This window comes from Neolamprologus brichardi, chromosome 16 (assembly GCF_056152115.1).
Source record: "Neolamprologus brichardi isolate AB-2024 chromosome 16, ASM5615211v1, whole genome shotgun sequence".
NCBI lineage: Eukaryota > Metazoa > Chordata > Actinopteri > Cichliformes > Cichlidae > Neolamprologus > Neolamprologus brichardi.
This window is the reverse complement of record NC_142119.1, coordinates 22,372,831-22,398,392: the sequence shown is the minus strand read 5'-3', so window position 1 is coordinate 22,398,392 and position 25,562 is coordinate 22,372,831. Positions and strand designations below refer to the sequence as shown.

General features: G+C 42.0%; 1 protein-coding gene across 2 annotated transcripts; it reads left to right on the top strand.

Annotated features, from left to right (window-relative positions):
- The first annotated feature begins 1,907 nt into the window (after positions 1-1,907).
- On the top strand, positions 1,908-25,562 carry dop1b (DOP1 leucine zipper like protein B). Of its 2 annotated transcripts, XM_087852987.1 has the most exons (39): positions 1,908-2,134; positions 5,253-5,430; positions 5,874-6,055; positions 6,142-6,312; positions 7,617-7,806; positions 7,922-8,020; positions 8,657-8,780; positions 8,879-8,988; positions 10,685-10,796; positions 10,887-11,007; positions 11,131-11,250; positions 11,414-11,522; positions 11,756-11,992; positions 12,081-12,391; positions 12,470-12,873; positions 12,960-13,231; positions 14,090-14,242; positions 14,413-14,513; positions 15,259-15,449; positions 15,564-17,142; positions 17,262-17,361; positions 17,462-17,653; positions 17,850-17,972; positions 18,060-18,194; positions 18,290-18,345; positions 18,451-18,555; positions 18,749-18,815; positions 18,903-19,062; positions 20,976-21,058; positions 21,144-21,253; positions 21,331-21,480; positions 21,758-21,819; positions 22,012-22,140; positions 22,244-22,380; positions 22,468-22,523; positions 22,614-22,757; positions 22,881-23,013; positions 23,460-23,555; positions 24,510-25,562. In XM_087852987.1, the coding sequence occupies exons 2-39, from the start codon at positions 5,293-5,295 to the stop codon at positions 24,765-24,767; spliced, it is 7,020 nt and encodes a 2,339-aa protein (XP_087709113.1). In that variant the 5' UTR covers positions 1,908-2,134; positions 5,253-5,292; the 3' UTR covers positions 24,768-25,562. The 2 variants fall into 2 exon arrangements, with proteins under 2 accessions (XP_087709113.1, XP_087709112.1); XM_087852986.1 differs by lacking the exon at positions 23,460-23,555 and having other exon boundaries at positions 1,909-2,134; positions 24,510-25,561.

Below are 25,562 nucleotides of genomic sequence, written 5' to 3'. Positions count from 1 at the left end.
TTGACAGTGGGGATGGTGTGTTCAGAGTGATGTGCAGTGTTAGTTTTCCGCCACACATAGCGTTTTGCATTTTGGCCAAAAAGTTCCATTTTGGTCTCATCTGACCAGAGCACCTTCTTCCACAGGTTTGCTGTGTCCCCCACATGGCTTGTGGCAAACTGCAAACAGGACTTCTTATGTTAACAATGGCTTTCTTCTTGCCACTCTTCCATAAAGGCCAACTTTGTGCAGTGCACGACTAATAGTTAAACATAATATAGAAAGCAGTGTTTACAGAAAAGATGCAAAAACAGAAAAGAAAAGCACTACTTACGAACTCACGACAGTAATCATTAGAACCTGGATCTGATCTGTATACTGTATTACTGGGCTGTCTCAGATACACTAATATCAGCATCTTCATTTGTTTGGTTTTTTCCAGGATATAACACAAAAAAACACAATGTGTCCAACATATCTTGCACTGACCCCATTGCTTCCAGTACAGTAGCACCATCCATACTTGTTCTCACTCTTCTTTGTATGATACACCTGTCAAAAATGAAATCAAATATCTTGGAATTTGGTTAACTAAATGCATGGCTGATAGTGAAAAAAAGAATATTCAGAACATAATTGACAAATGCAAAAAAAACCTTTGAACCATTGGCTACAGAGAGATTTAACGTTGTTCAGTAGGACAATGTTAACCAAGGTTGAATCTTTGTCCAGATTAATCTATCCAGCTTATTCCCTAATTATCTCACCAAGGATTGTAAAAGACATCAATAAGGTGAATTTTAATTTCATACGGAAAAATAAACATCACTATATCAGTAACAGGGACTTGATAAAAGACTATGAAGAGGGGGGTTTAAAAGCAATCGACTTTGAAATAATGAATGGCATGTTAAAGATTAATTGGCTCTGATCTTTCTTTAAAAAAATGATGTGATCTGGTTCTTGATACCATCTCTTATTTTCAACAAAGTTGGGGATATCCAAGTTCTAATAGTATGTGATTTTGAAATTTCTAAACTGTCCATAAAACTCTCCAAATTTCATCAACAAGTTTTGTTAAATTGGAAATTAATGTTTAAACATAACTTTAGTGCCCACAACGTTCCATTGTGGAATAATAGGGTGATATTGAATCGGGGGGGATGTTTGTGGAAGAATGGATGACAAAACAAATTTGGTCTGCGACACATATAAGGGATGAAAATGGAGATATACTTGAATTAAACAGGTTTAAATGTGTGTCAGACAACTGTTATATTTGTAAAACAACTTTGGAAGCAACAGAGCACATGTTTTATGGGCGTGTGACTGTCCATCATTTATGGAAATCTCTCCATGACCTAATATTGTCCCAGTCTAGAAATATTGAATTTTGGTCTTTTCAAAATATTCAAATTAGAGTAATCCTTAAGGACAAAAATAGTGAGTTTTTAGCTAACAATCTCATTATTATAACAAAATATTACAGTCATAAATGCCAATATGCTAAATCAACCCCTTCATGGCCTGCTTTTAAAAACAAACTCTCCCTTTTGCGTAAATCTCTGAAGCTAATAAATAAGCCCCGCCACGCAGATACTTCCGGGTTAATTCACTCATTTAAGGAACCTTCATTAGCAATGCGGCCTAACCGAACGCACCCCGTGGTCAGATATCTGACGGCGAGGTGAGAGGTTTGTAAACACTGCACATCCTGGAACATACCAAAGCAGAGGGGGAGTGATAACATTTCATTACCGTGTACATCTCAATTTCACAACTGCACAAAGTGTTTAGTTTATGCTTCTTTTAGCACACATCTTGTCGTGTATTGACTTTTCTTTAAGGCAGCAAGAAGGCGAATATTTCCATTTACCGGCTACACTTTCCCGGCTCCCACCCCTTCTTCTTCTTCTCTGTGAGGAAGTGAGCGTCTGGTTCTGGATCAGCTGATCAGCCATAGGAGATCCCCGCCCCGTTGCGAGAGTCAGCCCTGGTGCTCCGGGTATAGTTGTTTTCACACACACATCCTTTTTTTTTCCTGTGAACGCCTTTGCCTGGAGGATGCACCATCAGGACCGGACTGTCTGCCGCTCGTGTCTGAGTGCTGTGAAGCGAGCGTGGCCCCGCGCATCTCGTGCTGCTTTTTCTGTCGGTGAGTCATTCATGCACCACGTAGCTAGCTGATTTTGTTTGCGGCGGGGTTCTTTGCTTTAACACTATGCGCTTTGTTATTATAACCAAAGAAACCCTAACCAAAGAAAACAAATGTGATTTTCCTGTGACGTTAGGAAAAATGAGGAAAATCCTATTTTTAGGTTTTTTATCTGCTTACCTATGGGGAAAAAACGTGTCTGGCTACTCTTTAATATATTTCCTAGCCTGTAAGGTAGTGATAGTAGGTTTTGGTCTGAAGTCGTGCTGTTACATAATCTGTAGGCTCTAATGCTACAGTGTACTTACAGGCTAAAGGCTGCTGCAGCCAACTGTTATTTGGCCACATTTCATGCTGCATCCACAGCCTCTTTCATCATCATCATCATATGCGCCAGCACCGTCACGTTAAAGCCTGCTGTGGCCGTGTTGGTGGTGGTGTTAGTCAGCTGACGAGGCTTGTTGTGTGCCATGGAGCGTGCGTCCACCCTCAAAGCACACACACACTCCTGTTTCTGTAGAAATGCACGGGTTTATCACACTTGCTGTTTTTGCCGATACTTACAATGAGGAAGTGAGAATTTAAACTTTGTTCTGCTCGGCCTGCACAATTTGGCTATCAAGCTGTCACTTGTAATTCTCCAGAATGCTTTTTCCCCCCAGTCGCTACACACACACACACACACACACGCACATGCACACAGACACACACTCTGAGTGAGTGAGTGAGTATTTGCAGGCAGAAGTTTGACTAAAAACATTTGTCTTCTAATTGAAACCCTTCTATATAACTTCTGTTAGTGGGGAGAAAACCCCCCACTTTGAAACATATCATCAGTCCAATCCACCCATGACAGGGATGAAAGCCTGGATTTTACAAACAGTGCTGGTTTTGCAAGTAAGCCTTGATGAAAGACCGTCTAACCTCATAGTTGCCGTGGTGCTGGTCGATAGGTCAAGAAAACTCTTTGTGAACAGAGCTAACATGTGTCACATGCACGTGTCATTGATCACACATACACACTCGTGCATGGATGCTCTGGGTATTTTTGAACCGGCTCTTCTTTAATATTCAATGCACATTACAGTTAAAAAAAAACCACACAAAAAGAAGATGTGACTTTTTTTTTTTAAGATTAATACATGATCGGCCTGTATTTTCTTGTCACAGATGTACACAATGATGTTTTTATGACCAGCAGTAAGAATCCGCACTACAGATATGACGATGTCTGAGGTCATTTAGCAAACCTGGCACCACTGCAGGACACTTTATGTATTTAAAACGTGTCACCACTTTTTGCATAGACTAATGTAAGATTCTATGCTGGGGGCACTTTGCATAGTGTTTTAGCAGAGGGAGGGAATTGTGGGAATGCACAAGGACAGTGCATTCCTGCATTCCATTCCACCAAGATAATCTAATGAACAGGTTGAATTACAGTTATTTGAAAAGTTTGAACAGGAAACGGAGTGACAGCAAAGTTCACACAGAAGAGGAAGAGTTTAAAAAACAAACAAACATTGAAGACCACAAAAAGCTCAAACGAGAAGCGCAGAAAATGGCTGCAGTGACTTCAGTCTTTTTAATACTCCATTCCACATATTTTTGTCACTGTTCCCAAATTACAGTACACAATAATATAGATGCTGGTTTGTGTTTGCATGTTCTCTCTGTGCCTGCATGTATCCTCCACAGTCCAAACACTCTTATGTTAGGCTAACTGATGACTCTAAATTAGCTGCAGATGTGAATATGGACAACAGAATGGTTGTCTGTCTCTGTGTTAGCCCTGTGGCTGAGTGGTGATCTATCAGGACCAATTTTGCGAAGGGGCTTCATGAGAAACTGGGACTATTGTGAAGGGCCACACTGATACACACGAGATATCAATGGAAAGCCCAGGGTGTCCTCTATTTAGTACATCAGGACTTAGTAGGGTGGCTCAAATAAGTCAAAAGATATAGACCAAAAACAAACGTCAATTACATAGGACATAAATGAGTAGGCTCGTTGTCAGGACGATAAGAAAAAGCAAGGTCTCAGTTGATCACCGCCTCCTCTGGACATGAAGTAACCTCAACTCTTTCACATCCTCACTCAGTCAGTCTAGAGCTGGGTTTGTCTATTTTTCACTGGTGTCCTAGGCAGAGTTGTATTGGTAGGCTTTAACATTTTGTCTTTTATTAGATTTGAATTCTTTCAATAAATTCCTAAATTTTTCTAGGTTATAAATCTGCCAAATGGCATGTGATTTTCCCTGTGAATGAACTGTCGTCCTGAGCATGTGCTCGGGATGGTGTTTACAGTGGTAAAGCCCTCTTAGATCAGCCACAGGGAGTCCAGATGCCCGTGCTTCTCTAATCCTGCCTCCCTGCTCCCCCACCCATCCCTTTGTTTAGCTATATTTGAACACATAATATGCACACGTATTCACAAGCCACTGTCTTTACCGCAAAAACAAAGCAGGTAATAACTGGGCTTTACCGGTGGAGCATTAATCAACCTAAGGGCCAGACATTTCCCTCAAAAGTTGGTGGAAACTGAAACACAGTTTCAGTGTATTTAATCAACAGGTGGTCCAAAATCAAACTCTTTAAAAAAAATCTTAATCTCCCTTTGTGTCTGCAGGCCACTGTTTGCTAGCAAGTTTTCTCTGCTGAACCTAAAAGCTAAGCGAGCTGCAATGTTGCCCCATTTTTTAAATTTTTTTTTTGCTTCCCAGAACCCAAAAGTCAATTAATGCTGTTCTAAATTTTCCTGTAGACGAGAGATGCAAAGTGCATCTCTTTGTGTGTTTTTAAGCTCAGCTCTTTGCTTGTTTTTCTGCGGCTGTGCTCGCAGGGCTGCACAGTTCATGTTAGAAAGAGTCCTCCTCCTCAGACTGAGAGACAGGTCAGACAGCCAAACACCGAGCAGTCATGAATGAGGGCATTTGTCTCCGTTGCCTCAGAGCTCGTGTATGTCAGTGAACAGAGCTAATTGGATAATTTTATTTGGAATAAACAAGCCTCTGAGGCTGAGGACATCCAGCAGGTTTCACACACATTTATGCTGCTACTGTTTTTTTGTTTTTTACTTTTTTCCCTCAAAAACTCTCATTTGGCATTTTTACCAGAGATATTATGCTGATGATGCTGGGCTCAGACTAAAGTATCATGGATCCAGAGGAGTTGGAACTTCAGAATGACTACCGTTATCGTAGCTATGCGGCAGTCATCGAAAAAGCGCTGCGAAACTTCGAGTCTTCGAGTGAGTGGGCAGATCTCATCTCGTCCCTGGGAAAGCTCAATAAGGTACAGTCTGAATGTGCAGAGATGACATGCTTTTAGCTTCTTTTTTTTTCCATGTCTTCCTGGTGTTGACATTTTTTGGTTCACCGCTGCTGCCTGTCTTTCAGTTCCCTATAGTTATGCATTAGTTCTCATTTCCCACATAAAAACTCTCCCTATGTGTTTAACAGCTTTATAACTAGTAATAAATGAGCTACTGTCCTTTTTTTCAGTACAGCAAGATGTTGACTTTGGAGTGTCCGTGTGTGCTGATGTCGAACAGTTGGAATGCGAGGGAGAAATTTACCTGATTGATTTAAAACTGTAAATGACTTTAAGCACTGAAGTGTAATCTGTGTGGGAGTTTAGTTTAGTCGTCGTGTTTCGACAGGTTCTCACATTTCCTCTTAACGGTGTTTGCCGTCATCTAAAGAGTTTTCTTATTATTTTCTCTGCATTTGAAACAGGCCCTACAGACTAATCTGCGATACTCCCTCCTGCCCAAGAGGCTGATCATAGGGAAGCGTCTGGCTCAGTGTTTACACCCGGCCCTGCCCAGCGGTGTACACCTCAAGGCTCTGGAGACCTATGAGGTCATTTTCAAAATCATTGGAACAAAATGGCTGGCCAAGGATCTGTTCATTTACAGGTAGAAAAACCAAATCTTTGATGCTTAAAGAAAAACATAAAGAGTTCATAAGTTTACTTGAGCCTGTGTGTTTTTGTGCTTTTTAGTTCAGGATTGTTCCCACTTTTGGCCCACGCAGCCATGGCAGTAAAGCCCGTCCTGCTGACGCTGTATGAGCGTTACTATCTCCCGCTGCAGAAGGCTTTGCTGCCCAGTCTTCAGGCTTTCATAACAGGTCTCCTACCAGGCCTGGAAGAAGGACTGGAGGTCTATGACAGGTACGTAGCATAAAAAGACAATTTATTATGACTAAATTCCACGTATGCTGTTAGTACCTACAAGCTCACTAAATCCGAAGATGAAAGTAGAAATGCAAGACATCTCTTTGCACCTCTGTGGGTACAGTTCTAGAAAAAAGTACCATTCCAAGCACTGAATGCAGAATGATTAGAGAAGGAACAAAGACATTTGCATTTTCAGGGTTTTTCTTGGTGTTTGTTGTACTACACATTTTGCTTTTAAAATGGAACAGCATGCATCTGACAAGCAAACCATCCAGATCTGGCCGCCATGGCGAGCCCTGTGAATAAGGGAGGGGCTTTAGTATAATTCTGGAATTATTTATGAGATGCTATCAAATATTTTACAATTATACAGTTTTGCAAAAATGAAAAAGAACCTCATATATGATTTAAGTTTGGTTGTTGTTCCTTAGAAATTTGCCTCCATGTGCGGCTGATCACCGCTCCCAGCGCTCCTGCTACATTTGGATCACTGCCTGGGAGTTCCGATCTGATCCCTCTTTAGGAACAAGTTTGCAATTCATCCATCCTGCATCCTGTTCAGTTTTCTGGCCGCACCAACACAATCATCACTAACCACAGTCCCCTCACAATTTTATATGGATACCTGTGACCCTCTCCTTTTCTGCAACGTGAGATTCAGGCTGAACGTGGTCACCGTCCCGATACAGTGGACCAAATCCAGCATGGGTCATGAAAAACAAATAAATAAATCTTTAGGTACTGATCCAAAAATGGCAGGAATGCTGAAAGTGGTGTGCGCAAGGATGGCACTTAAAAAAAACACACACAAAACAATATAAAAATTCAGTAATTCAAGTTTGCTGTTTATGCATGCCTTCATAACACGTTTGCTTCTCAGCTGACCGAATGCAGTAGAGCAAGTCCTCACTTTACTGTTTTTCTGTTTGCTCACTCAGACATGCATTGTCAACATTTCAGCTTTAGTCTAACCATAAATGCCTTTTTTATTGTTTGTTTTGCACTAATGTACACAGCACTGGATGTAGACAGGAAAAACAGTCAAAAATTATTCAGGACTTAACTTGCGGCAAAAGTTTCACAAGTGAAAATTATGTTGTGAGTCACTGGTCTCCACAGGACCGTGTCCTGACTAATCATTCTTTCTATACTCAGTCTGTGGATGTCATTGGTCAGCACTGACAACAACACTGACGTGACATCACTGACAACCATGTAGAAATATAGATTTATAATTGTACATGTTGCTTTGTGCGTGTCACTGAGTCATCTCCACTTTGTGCCCTTCTGCTGTCAAGGACCGATGCTCTGCTGGTCAAGTTGTCACTGCTCGTGGGTCAGCAGGTCTTCTATGGTGCCCTGTGGGGGAGCATGCTGGTCACCCCTATGGTGCGGCTGCCTGCGTCCGTCTTTATAGTCACACATTTTGACCGAATGGCCTCACTGAGCCAACAAGCGTACATGCTAGGCTACGATCAGCGCGTAGTGGTGAGTGCCTCTGCACATGAAATCCTTACTTATGGGTATAATTCATGTCACTTTTCTTCCCTTTTATTTTTTACAATTCATGCTATCAAATGTCTGAACTTCTTTCTGTCTACAGGTGAAGTCGCTTTGTCTATCTCTGCAAGATTCAAATGCCTTGGTGCAGAGGAACACACTTGAAATCCTGCTCTACTTTTTCCCATTTGCAACATGCCTGGTAGGCACTCCTTGTGTTTTCTTTTGTTTTTTTACTTTATATCTTTAACACTAAGCAAACTAAGTGCATTTATTATCCTAATCTAAGACCCGTTTCCAGTTTTATGTCCAAAGAAAACAATTTGTTTATAACCAGTCTTGTTTCTAGTCATTATCACAGCATTTTGTGCACCAGTGCTTAACAGTGTGGTGAGACGGTCAGTTAATCCAGTTATCTAAACACAGCAAGCACGTCTGTGTCGTATTCAATCTCCTTTCACTTGTGGAAAAAGTCCATCGGATGTTCGCATTTTAGTGCTTTGTTTTTCCTTCAAAATAATTAAGTTGAAATAATTGAGTTAAACTGTTTGTGCTCATGGTCCAGCATTGGCTGAAAATTTCAAGCATTACAATCAATTAATGTTTTCATGATCAACACAAATGTAAGGCAAAAAAATATATATTAGATTTGGCGGTTGGGGGGACAGGGGGCAGCATGAATTGCACCCTGTGATGTCTTTTTCGATTTTTCAGACTCTCAAATCAAAGACAGACTATACCAAAACACATGTATCATGTTTATGGCAATACTGTTATAGTATTAGGACTTTTTTTTGTTGTTACTCGGCTAACTGTGCATCTTCCTGTTGTTGGCTAGAACCCAGCAGAGCCCACCATTGCTTTGAGCTTTGAAGACATGATCACAGTCGTCTCTGCAGCCTCACTCACGCTGCTCAGAAGAGACATGTCCCTCAACAGACGCCTCTACGCCTGGCTTCTAGGTCAGAATATACCAGAGTAAAAATTCATACGTACCACCGTTTGACAAAATTGCCTGGTTCACTTACACTTCTCATCTATATATGTGTGTTGTTTCCAGGGACGGATATAAAAGGGGGAATGGTGGCTCCACATCCCGAGCTCTCCACCACCATGGAGGAGCATATAGCATTTTACTTCAGCACCTACTCCAGGGATTTCCTTGTGAAGGTAGCTAATGTATTTAATAGCAAATAGGCAGAGAAAAAACATCAAGAATACACAAAAACATATTGTATGCATGTTTGATTTTTAGTTTAAACATCAAATATATGTTTCTGAATCCAGTAGCTGGTTTACTTAACCTAAAGGTTGGGGGTAAACAAAAAGAAACAGGTGATGTGGATGTTTCAACCATATCACAAATTACATCTAACCATCACCGACTGGCCTGTTAGATCTTGTGTTAAACAGTTTTTAATGGAGTCTTCTAAAAATGATCGCAAATAGTCCTCCACATAACTTCTGTTTAACTAACTGCATTAAAGCAGATGTGTAGTGTATTTACCAAAACTGTAAAATGACCATAAATGAGAGGAAGTTGCTCATGAGAGGGACGTAAAAATGAGTATGAGTGGCTGGTTGACTGTTTTATGGAGGTTTAGTAGTTTCAAATTGCTTCTGCTGGCACACTGCAGAGATTCCTGTAGTGAAACTTGGAGCAAAGTTGTTATTTACATGTGTTGAAGGTCTCACTCGGGGGTGATTTTCCCTTAGCCTGATGTATAGTACTAATAAAGTCACGAGCCACCCCTCACTTCTTTATATTTTGGTAGGAAAATGAGAAGTGGGTGCAGTGATTTATTGAAGCATGTGCAACCATACATGGAAATATAGTAAAATATAAAGGACAAAAATTGACTGTGTACAATGAGCTTGAAAGGCAGTTTTTTTTTCATCACTGTTTTAAGTAGTTCTTGGGAATTGCTTTTACAGTCAAAGCAAAATATCAAGAAATGGGGCTGACTCAAGACTTTTGCACATTCATGTACATGTACTTGCCTGTGCTTATTTTTATCTTCCATTGGAACAAATTAATGATATTAATTAACAATGTGGATAATAATAATAATAATACTTAAATAAATAAAATACGATTCATCATAAAAAAAAATTTAGCGAGCACTTAAGGTTCTGTGACAGTAGATTGATCACCAGACCTCTTTCCCGAAGCAACAGACTACTACAGTACTAAACTTCAGCTGAGGTCAGTGTTACAACTGAGACTGAAACTGTGTTGGAGTTTTCACCACTGAAAGGCAGGCAGGAGTCCATCATCTAAACAGACCGTTTTCTTAGTCTGACAAGTAGGATTGCATTGTAGTGGCCTTTTTGTTTTTTTCTGGTTATGCATTTTAAGATTATTTTACATTAAATATTGAAGCTAGGTGGCACACCTGCTCATGCTGTGGTTTGTGAGATGGTGAATACTTAGAAGTAAAAGTAGCATTTACACATTTGTCTCATCTTTCACTGCATCCCATGTGTTCTCAAGAGGAATGGAACTAAAGAAGGATACCGAGAATATTAAGCAGTGTAACTTATTTAATTTCAAATGAAAAAGATCAGTTCATATCTCATTGAAAATGAAAATGAGATATAGTGAAATAAGGGGTTACAGAATAAGAGTAAGAGATACTGCGGTGTATCTCTGACATGACTTGATTTGCAGGTCACATGTTGTTCAAACCTCTCGCTAAGTAGCAATAAAATATGTGCTCTTCATCAAAGAATGGTGTGCATCGGTTAAGCATCTGCTTTTTCTCACATGACTTAAACAGGTCAGGTACACTTGTTTAAAGTGTGCATCAATAGATGTTTGTCACATGTTTCTCTAAGTCTCATTTGTTTATGTCTCTGACTTCAGGCTCTGATTAACATCCTCAAACAGAAGGATGTGAATAGTGACCCGGAAAATGTGACTAGTTACCTCAGGCCCTTTCGCATCATTATCAGCCTGCTCGATAAACCGGAGATAGGTAAGCAGCATGTGTGCAGTACACAAAAACGTCAAAATTCTGAATTACTTTATCAACCACTTATTTGATAATAGTCATATTTCTCCTCAGGTCCGCCTGTCTTGAGCCGTGTGTTGTTGGAGGTGGTCCGAGCTTTCTACAGCTACTGTCGAGAAATGCTGGGAGAGGAAACCATCACCAGCTCAGGACTCTCAGGCAACCAGCTAGCTAGGTAAGAGCAGTAAATGGTAAAACGCATAAACTGCATGTTCACTGCTGATTAAAGAGCATGTGACAAAACTTCAAACGCCGAGATGAATCCAAAAACATGCTTTCTTGTGTTTTCCCTCCACAGTAAGATAAAAGAGAATAAGAATGCATCAGAAATCATAAAGACGGTGAACATGCTCGTGAGTTCCATGAACAGTGAATATCTCTGGGAGTACATGACTCGACGCTTCTGCGCCTCTCTCAGGTACGAGGATGACACCGAATTCTTGCATGGGAAATTCTAAAAAGCTAAAGGCTGAGTCAAACAAATAACAAGTGCCAAGATCATATGCAGTGTGTATGTGAAGATTTCTTGTTTGCTGTCAAACATCACCTTATAAGGATCGTTGTTTCTCGCTCTACTCTAGCAACAAGGATGACCCACCAACGCCTCCTGAACAGGACCGCAGTCATCCCGCTCCCTCCGTCTCAGAGATGTCCAACCTCATCATTTTCCTGCTTGATGTTCTTCCTCTGGTAAATGGCACAAACATCTGCACATCATTGCTGATCTATCTCTGTGAAGGCTGTCGTCAACAGCTCAGGGAGATGTGATCTGCATTTTAGATCAGAGTCAACATCAGCCAGTCGGTATTTTAGAACTGATTGGATTATTTGCCAGAAAGTCACAGAAAAAGCAATCGCAAGTCAGTCTCATGCATACACCCATTCATAAACAGCACAATCATCATGTTTCTTCTTTGCAACAGGAGCTCCATGCAGACATCCAGTCACATTATCTTCCCGAGATGTTGGGCACCATGCTGCGAACCCTGTGCAGTCACATTGATGCTGTTTGCCTGGAAGACGTCACACAGGGACTGCGCGCATGCTTCAAGGTCCTCAGTAAGATCCAGATGCCTGTGGCTTACATGGATGTTGAGGCAGGGGCGCAGGTGGAGGAGACGGAGTTACAGTCACTGAAAGAGGAATGCGCAGAGACTCAGGTTTGGCATCCAAGATGTCGTGTCTCTTTAAAAATTACACCCCGTGAAGTTTGACTGTACCTCATCATGTCAGTTATACTTTGTCTAGGATAAAGAGAATGAAGGAGAGAAAAGCGGCTCCCCCGGTCAGGCCGACGGGAATCACGAGGATGAAGAGATCAACAGAGATGGAGGCGTTGAGGCAGAGACAGCAAACGGTGCTTTCCCAACACTCAGGTCTGAGGACAGCGGATTAGGCATCAGCGCCTCACCCTCAGAGCAGCACCTGCCACCAGGGGTCACGATGGGGACTGAGGAGAATGGAGTTTTCAAAGAAGGCGAAGGAGTGTGGAGAAGGGGGGGCAGTATAGACACCATGGCCCAGTGTCTGCAGGACATCCTGGCCTTCATAACCACAAGGTGAACATCTGAGCCGGTTGTAGTCTAAATGATCATCACGGGCCGCTTTTATTAACTGTGATTTCTAAATATTCGCAGATACTTGTTGGTGCAAGTGGAGGATGTCAGGGGACCAATTGAAGAGCCTCATCCTGACCTACGTGCTTCCTCTGTAGATCAGAAGTCTTTGTTGGTAAATGTGGGCGGGCGTGAAATCAAAGACAAACTGACGGAGCTGTTCACGCCAAATAAACGTAAATCCCGTTCGTCTTCTGACACCCGGGTCTCAGCAGCCTCTGCTGAGAAGAAAAGGGATCACGGGCATTCAGGGCACCTGGACTGGTCAGCTGGTTATATGCCCCGCGGCAAGGCAGAGATCTCTGAGGCCTGTCGACAGGCCTTCATCGCCACCTGCCACCTTCTGCTGGAGTGCACTACCTTCCCCATTTACCTAAGTGAAGAGGAGACTCTAGCTTTCCACACAGACATGTTTGGTCACACAGGTCAGTGCATAGATATGTGTGTTAATACCGCTGTCAGTTATCTTACAAAGAGGGATAAGTGACTAACAACTCTTCTTTTTCATCAGGTTATCAAGTGGACAGCCTCCCAGTGTGGCTGAGGTCCTTAATGACTCTGTGCTGCCTGTCCAGAGACTACAACATCCAGCACACTGCAGTGGCTTCCCTACTGGAACTGATCAACCACTCCCAATCCTTAACACTGGTTATTCAGGACAAGCAGAGACGCTACCAGAGCTCTGAGTCTAACCCACTGAGTGGGCGGCTGCAGATGGTCACTGTGCCACCCATCTACCCTGCCCTGCTACGCACCATAGAGGAGGGCACCGACTTCTATCAGGTTAGGTTTTCCTTCATTCGAATCTTGTTCTAACTTGGCGTAAATGGGCTGATTTACATTATAAGACAGTAGAGAAACAGATGAAAGATCGTCAGCAGTAAAAGTATTATTAAACAATTAAAAAGGCAAATTTATAAATGAATAAAATCGCAAAAGTAATGAAATGTATTCCAAATCCATGCCGTGAGTCAAATAAAACAATGTAAGGTTTAGTAAGATAAGGTTGAATTAATTAATAATAATAATTATTATCATTATTTATTCATTTGCATGTGTTTTTAAGCTACACCAACATCTTTCACGTTGATGCAAAGTGTTTATTATTAGCTACCAAGATCTCTGTAAGGGCAGCTGTGGTAAGACGAGGAAATGTGAAGGAAAACTTAGAGTTAAGAGAATAAACTGCCTTCAAGAAATCTGCTGGATTTGAATGAGATAATTGGATAAACTAATGATAAATAATAAATAAATAATAATAAATTACATGTGTTTATTGAGGCTTTGAATGTGTACAAGACTGAGAGTCAACTGCTTTCAAAACAATTACGTGGTTTTTAAATGTATATACTCGTACGGATTTGCCTCTGACATATGTCTTCCATACAATAAGAATTAAGACTAAAAATAAAACTGAAACAGGTATAACTTGAACTCATTACAAAATACAAAACTGTGCTATCTGTAATCGACAGATAATTCAAGGAGCTACCCTCATCAAATCTTTGAATGAAATTCAATCTAATCACCATATCATCAGCACGTTTGAGATGAATTTGGCCTTTTTGGTTTGTGATTTCTTCTTCTTCTTTTTTCTTATTATCGTGTATTTTTCGATTCTTTTTGCTCGTTTTTACTCAGAGGGTGTCTCGGGTGCTGTGGAGTCAGCTGGACACGGAGAGGCGAGAGCAGCACATTTCCTGTGTGGAACTGTTCTGCAGGCTGCACTGTTTGGCTCCATCAGCATCCATCTGTGAGGACATCATCTGCCAGGCGCTGCTGCACAAAGACAAGGTATCTGTGCCTGCGGGCCTGCTTCGCTGCATTTTTTTCCTTCACATATTTACATTTTTATCTCTTTATGACATGTTTCAGCTTAACGAGCTCATCATGCAAATGCGACCGATGGACGATGTGACAAGTTGAGCAAATAAGTGAAAGTTTTGTATGTTTGCTTTCCTCAGGCAGTAAGGCTGGAAGCACTACACCGCTTCACAGTGCTGTGGCACCTCACCCGGGAGGTCCAGACCAACAGGACCATGTCCCTCAGTCGTTCCTTTGATCGGTTAGTACATCGGACAGAAATAGTGGATGGTTTGGTTATAAATGGTCTGGAAATAGGTGCTAGTTCAAAAGTGGATTAACCTGACACTCTTTGGCATCAGCAAGGTAGCAGTTAAACAGCATGTAAATGCCGCTTTGAACGATCAGCTTGAACACTGGCACTTTAGTTTTTCCCACAGAGAATGTTTACACAGCCACTGACAGCTGCCTAATGTGAATATGCAATGCAACAGGATGTAAAATAGTAGAGTGTGGTATTAGGTGGGAAAGCTGTACAGTTTGGGATCCTTGATTTGGATTTCCTAAGTTTGCTGTGAGTCATGTGGGTGTTGATGTTGATTTTTTTTTTTTTTTTTTTTAACATTCTTGCATTCTTATGTGTAAAATATATTGTTGTTCAAGTGCTCCTGCAGTTTTTAGTATGGTTGTGTGCCAAATTAATAAAATGATCATAAAATTTACTCAATTAAAAATAGAGGCTTGCAGTTGATGACAATGAGAAACTGTTTGAGTAACAGTTGCTGGTTGCTTCCTAAAGAGGACCAATTATGTTCATGTGAAGCTCCATGCTTTTATTCTGGAAGTCTACTAGAGCAGCTTTAGATGATCGATAGTTCAAAATTTTCCTTATTTAACTTATACTTGGTTGCACCCACTTGGTTCCCTTTCCTCTGATTTGCTGCCCCTTTGAAACAAAAGGTTTGCTTACTAAGATTTTGAAATGCGTGTTTCTTCCTGTCTCTTAGATCTCTGTGTGTGGTGGTGGACAGTCTGAGCTGTACCGATGGCTCAGTAAGTGCAGCAGCTCAGTGCTGGCTGGTCCGGGCTCTGTCCCTCAGTGATGTCATCCGGATCCTGGAGCCTATTCTGTTGTTGCTGCTGCATCCCTCCACTCAGCGCTGCTCCATTCAGAGCATCAAACAGAATGTTACTGCTGGTAAGTGTGTTTATCAGCATGTGTTGTTTTGACGATGAAATGAAACCTTTTAGTTGGTCTTATGCTTTTGGTCCTGTTCATTTATGCTGAGCTAACACGTCCATCGTTTTTAAGGTAACCTGAACATTTTAAACAGTAGAAGTCGAAGCTCAAGCAAAACCTCGGGATCAGCGGACACAATGGCAACAGAAGTCACCACCTTAAATGTCCTGAACATTGTGGACCGAGAGTCCTTGTGGGCAGAGTTGGACAGCGGCCCAGATCCTGCAAAACCACCGGACACCTTAGTGGCATCCAGGAGCGAGAGTGAAGAGACGGAAGAAGGAGAGGAAGAGGACGAGGAGGAGGCTGAAAGTGAACACACTGAGTCAGCTGACACCAGCGGTGCTCAGGTATCCACAGAGAACACCAGCTCAAGCTCGACTCCATATCCCAGCATTGAGGAAGGAGGAATGGTCAACGGGCTGCGGAGGGTTGAGTCTGGGCACACGCAGGCATCTGATTCACTGTCAAGTGAAGATGAGGAGGACTTGGAGCTGGAGGCCATGGCCAAGTCTCGCCTGTTAAAACAGGAACGTGAAAAGAGAGAAGCCATCGACTCCCTGTTCCGCCACGTGCTGCTGTACCCTGTGGCGGGTGGTTGGCGTCATCTGCTCCAAGGCTTGGGGCTGCTGGACAGTTTGATGAGGAGCAGTGCTGAGTGCCCTCTGGTGGATGCTCTATCCTTCACCTCGCTCGACACGAGCTCCGCTGCACATTTAAACCTGGTGTCTAACCTTCTGCAGCGTCACCAACAGGCCCAAGATGGCAAGAACTTCTACGGGTGCCTCCTTTCCCCCTCCTCCACTCCTTCCGCACCCCCGTCCCTGCTCATTGAACTGCTGGTTTCATTGTGCCTGCGATTCCTTCGCTCTCATTACCCTTCCTATCTGAGCCTGAGTCCCCTTGACCTGCAGGGGAACAGAGAGGTTCAGGTGAAAAGCGTGGCGGTGTTGACCCGCATTGTGAACCAGCTCTGCTGCACAGCGCGAGGACAGGATGCGTCCAATATGGAGTCCATCCGCAGACTCCTCTCTGGTTGTAAAGTGCAGCAGTATGCTCTGCTTACACTTTCTGCATCTATGTACATTAGCCAGAGGGGGACAGACAAGGGACAATCTAAAGGTGTGGAGCTGCTAGAGGAGCAGGGAGGCCTGTCGGAGGAAAGTCTGGTGAATCTCGGGGCAGGAGGTGGACAGGAACAATACCCCTTACAGATGGAATTGCTCAACCTTCTCCAGGCTCTAATAGTCCTGGAATACCATGTGTGGTCAGGTAGAGCTGCCTCAACAGCTGGGCCGAGCGGGACACCTTGCCAACCAGGGGAGACTCGTGAATCATCACCTGCCAGCACCACCCTTGCTCGCGAGTGGCAGACTGCTGTCCTTTTCCAACAGTCTATCAAAGCAGCCCAGTACGTCCAAAGCCACCCGATCACAGCCCAAGGCATGTTTGTTTCTGCTGCAGCCAGGGCTCTGCAGCCCCAATACGGCTATGCCATGCACCCCCACTGGGTGTCGCTGCTTTGCTCCTCTCTGCCATACTTGGGACGTTCATTAGGCATCATTGTCACTCCGCTCATCAGTCAGATCTGCCGAAACCTGGACGAGCTCGTCAAGCTCTATGAGCATGATGGAGGGAAGACAAACCAGAGGTAACCTAAATACACAGGATTTAACAGGATATGAAAATAGCAATTCCTAGAATTGGATTTTGAATATTAGTTGTACATTTAATGCAACATTTTCTTTCTTTCTTCTGACTTTTTACCAGTCTGAGTAGTAGGAAGGAGAACATTGCCCCTGATTACCCACTGACTCTGTTGGAGGGTCTGACCACCATTACACACTATTGTCTACTGGACAACAAAAGGGTAAAAGATAGAGCACTTACATAAACACAGATACAGTATGTACTTCTTACATCTACAACCACTTAATGCTCATTTTATTTCCTCTCTGGCTTTCCGTCAGTCCCTCGTAGCCTGCGACCCTGTGGATGTCCGTAACGCACGCAACGCTGTGATTGAGGCGCTGCCACAGATGCTCAGTAGCATGGCATTGTTATGGGGCGTGGTCACGAGGGAAGAGTTTCAGCGGCGCGCATCGGACTCTGGCCAGAGCAGCAGACACACTTCTACCTCTGTTTATTTCAGAACGACCAAGGTGTGTATTTGCTGTTTATAAAAGTCGAAAAGTGGGGAATCGGCGATAGCCATAAGCTTTTCTGTGTAGCACTGAGTTTAGTTCACAATGTTGGAACTATGTTAACTGTAGACTGCATCATCGCAGTCATCATTAATGTCGCATGTGTTGTTGAAGAAGTCATGAACTCATCCAGACACAATGTTGCCATTTCTAGGTCTTGCGGCAGCGGATACTGGAGTTCTTGCTCCCTCTAACTGGTCAGTATGGCGTTCAGGTAATGGCGTCACTTGGAGTCGTGTGGAGCAACAGGAAGAGTAAAAGGAGGCACAAAAACAAAGTAAGACCTACAGTGCGCGTGGAAACGATGAAAGGGCGTTCATATCCGAGTGGCTCGGTGGCAGCTTCACACTCTAATCTCCTTCAGGTTTTGCCCGTAGCCAGCGAGTCTCGTCAGACCATCGTGGAGATGGTGAAATCACTGAGCACTTTGCACACAGATACTGTCCTACATTTGGTCAAAGAGGTGGTGAAAAAACCACATCAGATCAAAGGAGAACAGGTACAAAAACACAGGTGCATGAAAAGACATTTAAGATTTGTAATTTGTACATTTCTTGAATCTTTTTTTTTCTTTCCCATTTTTCTCTCCATTAGAAGTCGACACTGGTCGATATCCCCATGTTGCAGTTCAGCTTTACCTATATCCAGAGGTATGAGAAAGAACATAATCCAAGCACAAACCAAGGCTTTATATAGATCAGAAAAATACTCTAAAAATAATCCCATTTTGAAACCATCTCTTCTTCCCTACATAGTATTTCAGCTCAGGCTCTGCAGGAAAACATTGCACCTCTCCTCAGTCTGTTACGGGAGTCTGTTCAGCTCAACCTGGCCCCCCCTGGACATTTCTTACTGCTGGGGTCAGTTCTCATCTTAACTTGACTACCAGTAGTATTTAGAACATCTTTTGAAAAGTAGGATTGTTAATTCTCCCACAGAAACTGATGTAGCTGCTTCGATGTATACGCTTCAATGTATTAAATCTTGTTCATATTTAACTTGTATGTGTCAGTTGGGAGGATTTGATGTTTAGTAACAGATTCTCTCTTGCAGAATCCTGAATGACTTTGTCAACAGGCTCCCTAACCTGGACAATAAGAAGGATACTAGAGATCTGCAGGTGAGATGCTGTGTGCTAATGTAAGTGAAAGCAGTGGATTGACTCAGTAAGCAGGTGCAAGTGTTTAATTATTAAATTGTTGCACAGGAGGTGACTCAGAGGATCCTTGAAGCAGTAGGTGGGATTGCAGGCTCATCTCTGGAGCAGACTAGCTGGCTCAGCCGTAGCCTTGAGGTCAAAGTTCAACCTCAAGTGTGCCCGGAAGCTGATGAGCCAGATGACGGTGACGGGGATGGCGACCATTGTGGTAACTTTCTTTGACAAATGCATGCATGTGTCACCTTGACTGTGATATGGCCGTTTTCCTGTTGCTTGAGGAAAGTTAAGACATGGGTATAAATGCAGGCCTCAGTCATGTTGGACCTAGCAGAGATTGCTAACCGCCATAAAATAAGCTTGAGGCTGTTGTGTTCACAATTTATTAATTTCTTTTATTTGTTGCATTTCACATCTGAATGTCCTTGAATCCCAAGCCCAGCTTCCTGCCTGAATGGGTGTATTTCTTTGAGTTAAAGGGGGGCCTATTATAATTTTCCGCTTTTATTAAACTGAGTAATCGTTTAAACTCAAATGGCATCATCATTCAATATCTATAGGAGCAGTGCAGACATACAGTAAATGTTATATGGGTATTTTATTATTAGTCTATATGCAGTTCAGGGCCACGGGAGGGCTACACCCTGTCAGCAGTCTTTCAAAGAGCACTTTTTTCAGTTGTAGATAAGTTATCTAAAGTTCAGTACCAGGACCACACCCTTCCTTTTGTATCAAACTTACCCAACATCTCTGTTTGTTTTCATTTAGAAGAAGAATAGCCCTTTATTGTCCTTGCACATGTACAACGAAATTGGGTGGGTTGGTGTATAATCATTTGTCTACAGGCTGTTCAAACCAAGCAAAGAAGGTTTTGAGGTCCTCTGGTGTCGGAGGTTTGGGGGCTCTGGCCTTTGTAGTTATTGAGAGTTCTGGTACCTCTCCAGGCCCTCTCTCCCCCTCCTGTAGGCCTCCTTGGCCTGTTTGATGCACCTCCTTGGCCTGTTTGATGCCCCTCTTCGGGTTCGCTCTTGCAGTGTTGTACAGAGTTCTGATCAGACCCTGTAATTCACTCTTCATCCAAGGTTTTCCGTTAGGGTCTCCAGGTCCTGCTGTTCAAAGATGTACCAGTCTGTCCAATCAGAACAGTCCTGTAATTGGAGGAGAGCATCATCAGGCCATGTTTTAATGACCCAGGTGTTCGTTTTTCTTTCACATTACGGGCTGGTGTCCATGATAGCGAATCATTGCTTGAGGGTTCTTGTCTACTTCATTTTTTACTTGAATACTGTTGTAACATTCCTTTGCCATTCTAGATTCAAAGCACTAACATGTTTAGATAGGGCTGTTCGATATAACGATATATATCGGATGACGATATAACAACGTCTATCATTTCATTTTACGCTATCGTTTGTTTCGTGGTGTCGCAAAATAAACTGTTTACGGCAATATTTTTTCATCGTTTTGATGGTCACTGTAGTGGCTATATTAATTTCTTAAAGTTCTCTCTTTCTCTTATATTTAATATAACCACACTACGGACGAACAAGCGCCTGTTTTTATGCGTTGTGGTTAGCAACAACGACGGTAACAGCATCGCGTGTCCGCTTGTTTATGTTCCACATAAACCTTTCACAATAAAGCTCAAGATCCTGTTGAGACTTTTTAAAATAAACTGAATCACGTGAAAGAGCAGATCATTTACGGATGAGAAGTAAAAAAGAGCCACCAGGTGCTAAAAAATAAACCTTAGACTCAAACGTTAGAACAGGCTTTTCCCCTCAACACGCCGTGTAATAAATAATCACAAAGAAAACGGCGGCCGTTACAACTTATGTCTAAAAATGTATAGTTTCATGCATCGGTTAAAACACTTGACTCCAGCTACATGACGCGCAGCTGGAAACACTTCCCGCAAGTCGAGCTGCCCGAGATTCACAAAATTTACAGAAAATGTTACATTTATGTGATTTATATCGTTATCGGGACAATAGAATTCTTATATCGGGATATGAGATTTTGGTCATATCGCACAGCCCTATGGTCAGACGTAGTGGCCACAGCACCCACACACCTCTTATTACAACTAACAAACTATCTTGCTGTTCTTTCTGTCCTTGACAGAGTCAGCAGCTCAAACTAGCACCATGGTCTCCTCTTCTGCTCCCTCAGTTTACAGCGTGCAGGCTCTTGTTCTTCTGGCTGAGGTGGGATTTTATTTGTTATTAAATAAATGGATTCATGGTTTGTCTGCGCTTCAGGCACTATTTAACACACTTTCTAACCATGTAGATCTTGGCACCGCTTCTGGACATGGTGTATCGCAGTGACGAGAAGGAGAAAGCTGTTCCTCTCATCTCACGTCTCATGTACTATGTTTTCCCCTACTTGAAGAACCACAGGTAACTTGGATAATCTTAACACCTTTGGTCTCATAGGGCTTAATGGAATCCTTTAACTTTAACTTTTTCTCCTGCAGTGCCTACAACATGCCCAGCTTTGAGGCGGGTGCACAACTTCTTAGCAGTCTGAGTGGGTATGCCTATAGCAAAAGGGCCTGGAAGAAAGAGGTCTTTGAGCTTTTCATGGACCCCCTCTTCTTCACAATGGATGCCTCTTGTGCACAAAGGTTAGTAATATTTGTGTGTTGGATGTCAATTTCTAATACACAAAAGTATTTACTTTCACCTTAAGATGCCCCATTAGTGTCATATAACAGCTATGTACTTTTTATTGCATCTAATTCAAAGAACATAAAAAAAAAGTTTGATTAATTAAAAGAACAAACTTTTCCCTTGTTTAAATTTCACGTGAATCTGTTACAAGTTTGAAATTATATTACACATATAACTTTGACATCACCAGCCTCTAATGTCTGCTGCTTGCCTGTTCCGTGTTTTCTGTAGTTGGAAATCCATTATTGACCACCTGCTGACTCATGAGAAGACCATGTTTAAAGACCTCATGAGTGAGTACAGACTCCAGGAGATATTTAATTCTGGAAAGACATTGAAAGTATAAAAGTGAAGCTTTTGTGTGATAAAAGAGGACACTCAAGGATTCAAAATGATGAACAGAACAGTCGCAGTGTCACTTTTAATAATGTAGTTTGCCAATTTAAATGGGCGCTGTTATAAATTTCCATTTCATTGTACTGCAGGCATGCAGAGTAGCTCCCTGAAACTGTTTGCTAACGCTGACCAGAAACCCATGCTGCTGAAACGCCAGGCATTTGCAATGTTCAGCGGAGAACTGGACCAGTACCACCTCTATTTGCCCCTCATTCAAGGTTAGCTGCTGTTACTGGATATTTTTCAAATTTAAAGGTGACCTAGCTCAATCTGATTAAAAAAACCAGCAAAAAACTGTTTTGTTCTTTCTCTTCCTTCTAGAGCGTCTCACAGAGACTTTACGTATGAACCCCAGCCCTGCTGTTTCAGCCCAGATGTTCCTGATGTTTCGCGTGTTCTTGTTGCGGATTTCCACCCAGCACCTGACATCTCTTTGGCCCATAATGGTTACAGAACTGGTAATAATTAATTTCTCTAAGAACGTGGATTAATACATGGAGCAAACTGTGTTTAGCATCTATTTCCTGTCTCTCTCTGTTTTTCAGATTCGCACTTTTACACGTCTGGAGAAGGCTCTGCAGGTGGACAAAGACAACTCAAAGTGGGTTAATTGTTTTATTGACAAATTCCTGTTTCATTCCACCTTTTTGAGTGTCTAAAAACTTTTCTTTTCTTCTTGTAAATCACCAAGACTGGCTAAAGTGGTGCGTGGAACCCTTGACAGAAATGGACAGGTTAATTTCTCTCAGGCAGAGTTGGACATGTACCTGTCAGCCTGCAAGTTTCTGGACACATCGCTGGCTTTTCCCCCAGAGCGGATACCACTCTTTCAGATGTAAGAGAGGAAATTGGGTCAAAAGGACTTTAAAGCATGCTTAGATATTTTGTGAGATTGACTAATAATTATTAATTTTGTCTGTTTTTGACTCATTTGCATGATTATCTGTTCATCACACAGGTATCGCTGGGCATTTGTCCCTGAGGTGGATGTAAACCGCTACAGTGGTCCAGAAAATACACTGATAGAAGGTGAACAGGAATGCATACCACATATTGTGAGAGTACTAGAAGGAATACAGCAACGCTATGGGGTAAGAACAGTCAATGTTTCCCAAAATTCAAGTGTTTTGAACTTTTTGGAGTCAAACACTCATAATTAGGGTCACTAGAATGGAGAAAAATGGGACAAGATGATCATCTTCCTCCAGCATGCAAGGAAGGCAGGCCTGCTTAAGCCCGCATTATGTTGCATTCTGCGTTAGCGTGTTCCTGAAAATAGCTAGAGAAAAACAGGATTTGTTTTGGTTCTTGGGAGGGTGGAACCATTCAGGTATCACTACCAACACAGCATTTTTATTTTGTGTGTGTGTGTGTGTATGCTTAAAAATCACATTCATAAATAGAGCCTGATTAGTGTTCTGCATATAGCTTATTGAGTGAGTCAAAAATACACAACATTGGCACGACAGAATAAAGGTTTACAGTTTTACTGCTGTTTACGTTCTCGGGGTATTTTGGTCTGCTCTGACTTTCTAAGAGGGAAATCCAAGTTGAGGGTGTGTTCCACAAAAAGTTTCCGACATTCGACTTATTCAGGAATGCACCATGTATACTCTGTTGCAGACATGGACAGGTGAGTAGTCATTCCTGTTATACTTCTTTGAAGTCCAGCGTCTGTCGTGCATGCATAGTTGGTGCATTGTAATGTAAATACACAAAAAATAGGCAGGCACACAGACGGTCACACATCTGATGACGAAATATATGTCATAGTGGAACCCTTGCAAACCGTAACGGATTCGCCGGCGTAGAACGTGTAATCCCTGCTTAATGAGTCATAAACCAGGTCACAATCACGGCCTCACAGTTCAAATATTTGTGGTCTTTCACACCTCCACTTTTCCCTAATTTTCATAATAACCATTCAGAAATGTCTCTTATGTTTCTTGAATAAGCACACAGTCTCAAAACTCTCAAACTTGGATGTAAATGCTGTTTGTACAACATGATTTCGAGTGGAACAGTGTAAAAGCACAAGCAGCAGCACATTGTTAAACATCATTAATGAACAGATGGTGGGCATCAGCTTCTTGACGGAGCGTCTTTATACTCCAGCAGCAGCACCACCGCATTCTGTAGCTTTAGTGACAAATATCAGGCCTGCTTTGTAGCTTTTTTTTTTTTCTTTCAACAGACCAGTAACGCATATGCGTGAATGACAAAGGGCTTGGTCACCTAGATGGCGTTTGATGTTCTGTCTTGAGTGCAGATGCCAAAGTAACTCTTGAATTGGAGTTTTTATCAGGAGCAAAGTTCAAATAGAGAGCTGTGTTAGATAACTCAAAACATGAAAGGCACAGTTGTAACAGGAATACATATCAGGAGTTAAAAGTGTCTCACATTTAGTGTATTAGTTTCTCAGAGTTGAAAATCAAAATCACACAATCAAAGTGAAAATGTCAGGGAGGAGGTTTACCTTAAACATCTTATGTTATCTCTATTTTAATTTAAAATATAGTTTAATAGAAGCTATTTGTAATGTTCAGTTATCTCACTCTGATTATGCTGCCCTGTTGCATGATTTCAGACACTGGACGAGCTGAGTGAGGAAACTTCTACTGAGCATTTGGAGTTCCCCCTCCTCCCTCAGCGCTCCCTCTCCTCCATCACCCAGCTGTTGCCTTTCCTTCGCACCCTTTTTCATTCCTTCCAGAGCCCTCCCACCTCCAGCGATCCCGCAACCTACTTCCCTATTGCAGACTACCCACCCGCCAGTTCACATGCAGTCCTGATGAGGCTGGAGAACATCGCAGAAGAAGAGTTCCTCGACTCCATGGAGAGCTAGAAAGCCTTTCGTGAACCAGCCATGCAAGCTGAATATGTAAAACGGGCAGAATCAGTGATGACAATGTATTGTGAACTAGGAAAAAAAGGAAATGTTTTGAGATTTTGCTTTTTAATTTCACTGGAAAACAAAGGGATGTTATTTACAACTGACTTTTTTTTTGGTATCTGATATGATGGTACTTAACTGTTTATGGAAAATAATTACAAATAATTGGAAAATTCTTCTTTCTGAGCAATTCACATGAGACTGTCCCATTAACATATTCTGCTTGCTTTATGACTAAAAACAATTGCCATTAATTATAATAATGGAAACCAACGTAAAGTTACCAACTACGTTTTTTTTTTATAAAGCATGCATAAAATAATAATGATTGTTCCTGTGACGATTATTTAACTTTTGCACCAATAGGCAGGTTCCCTTTTGAATAATCTTAATGAGTAATATTGTTCATTTGCATAACTGGTTAACTTAAATCTGTAGTACAGCTGTAAACAGGTCTCTCTGACTCAAGAGAATGTGACGACCAAATGTCTCTTGGTAAAAATTCATAATAAGTTATGCTAAGAGTTCTACTGTTAAGTTACTGAATGTGCTTTGTGTATAACAGGGAAATAAGCTCTGGTTTTGCTATTTTTGGTGTTCAAGGGAAATTAGCCTTTCTTTGCAGTTGTTCACTGAAAGTTTTTACAACTGGCCATTGTCTTCTCCTTTTCCACAGTGCTAAATGTTTAAGTTACTTTGAATGTTTAAAAGACCAGGTCAGGTTTTAATTTAGCAAAAATAAAATTG

Coding starts and splice junctions, on each gene's coding strand:
- dop1b (XM_087852987.1), top strand. CDS start 5,293: ATGGATCCAGAGGAGTTGGAACTTCAGAATGACTACCGTTATCGTAGC. Junction 8,989..10,684: donor CCAGGGATTTCCTTGTGAAG/GTAGCTAATGTA, acceptor CTCTGACTTCAG/GCTCTGATTAACATCCTCAA. Junction 23,014..23,459: donor GAATACAGCAACGCTATGGG/GTAAGAACAGTC, acceptor TGACTTTCTAAG/AGGGAAATCCAAGTTGAGGG.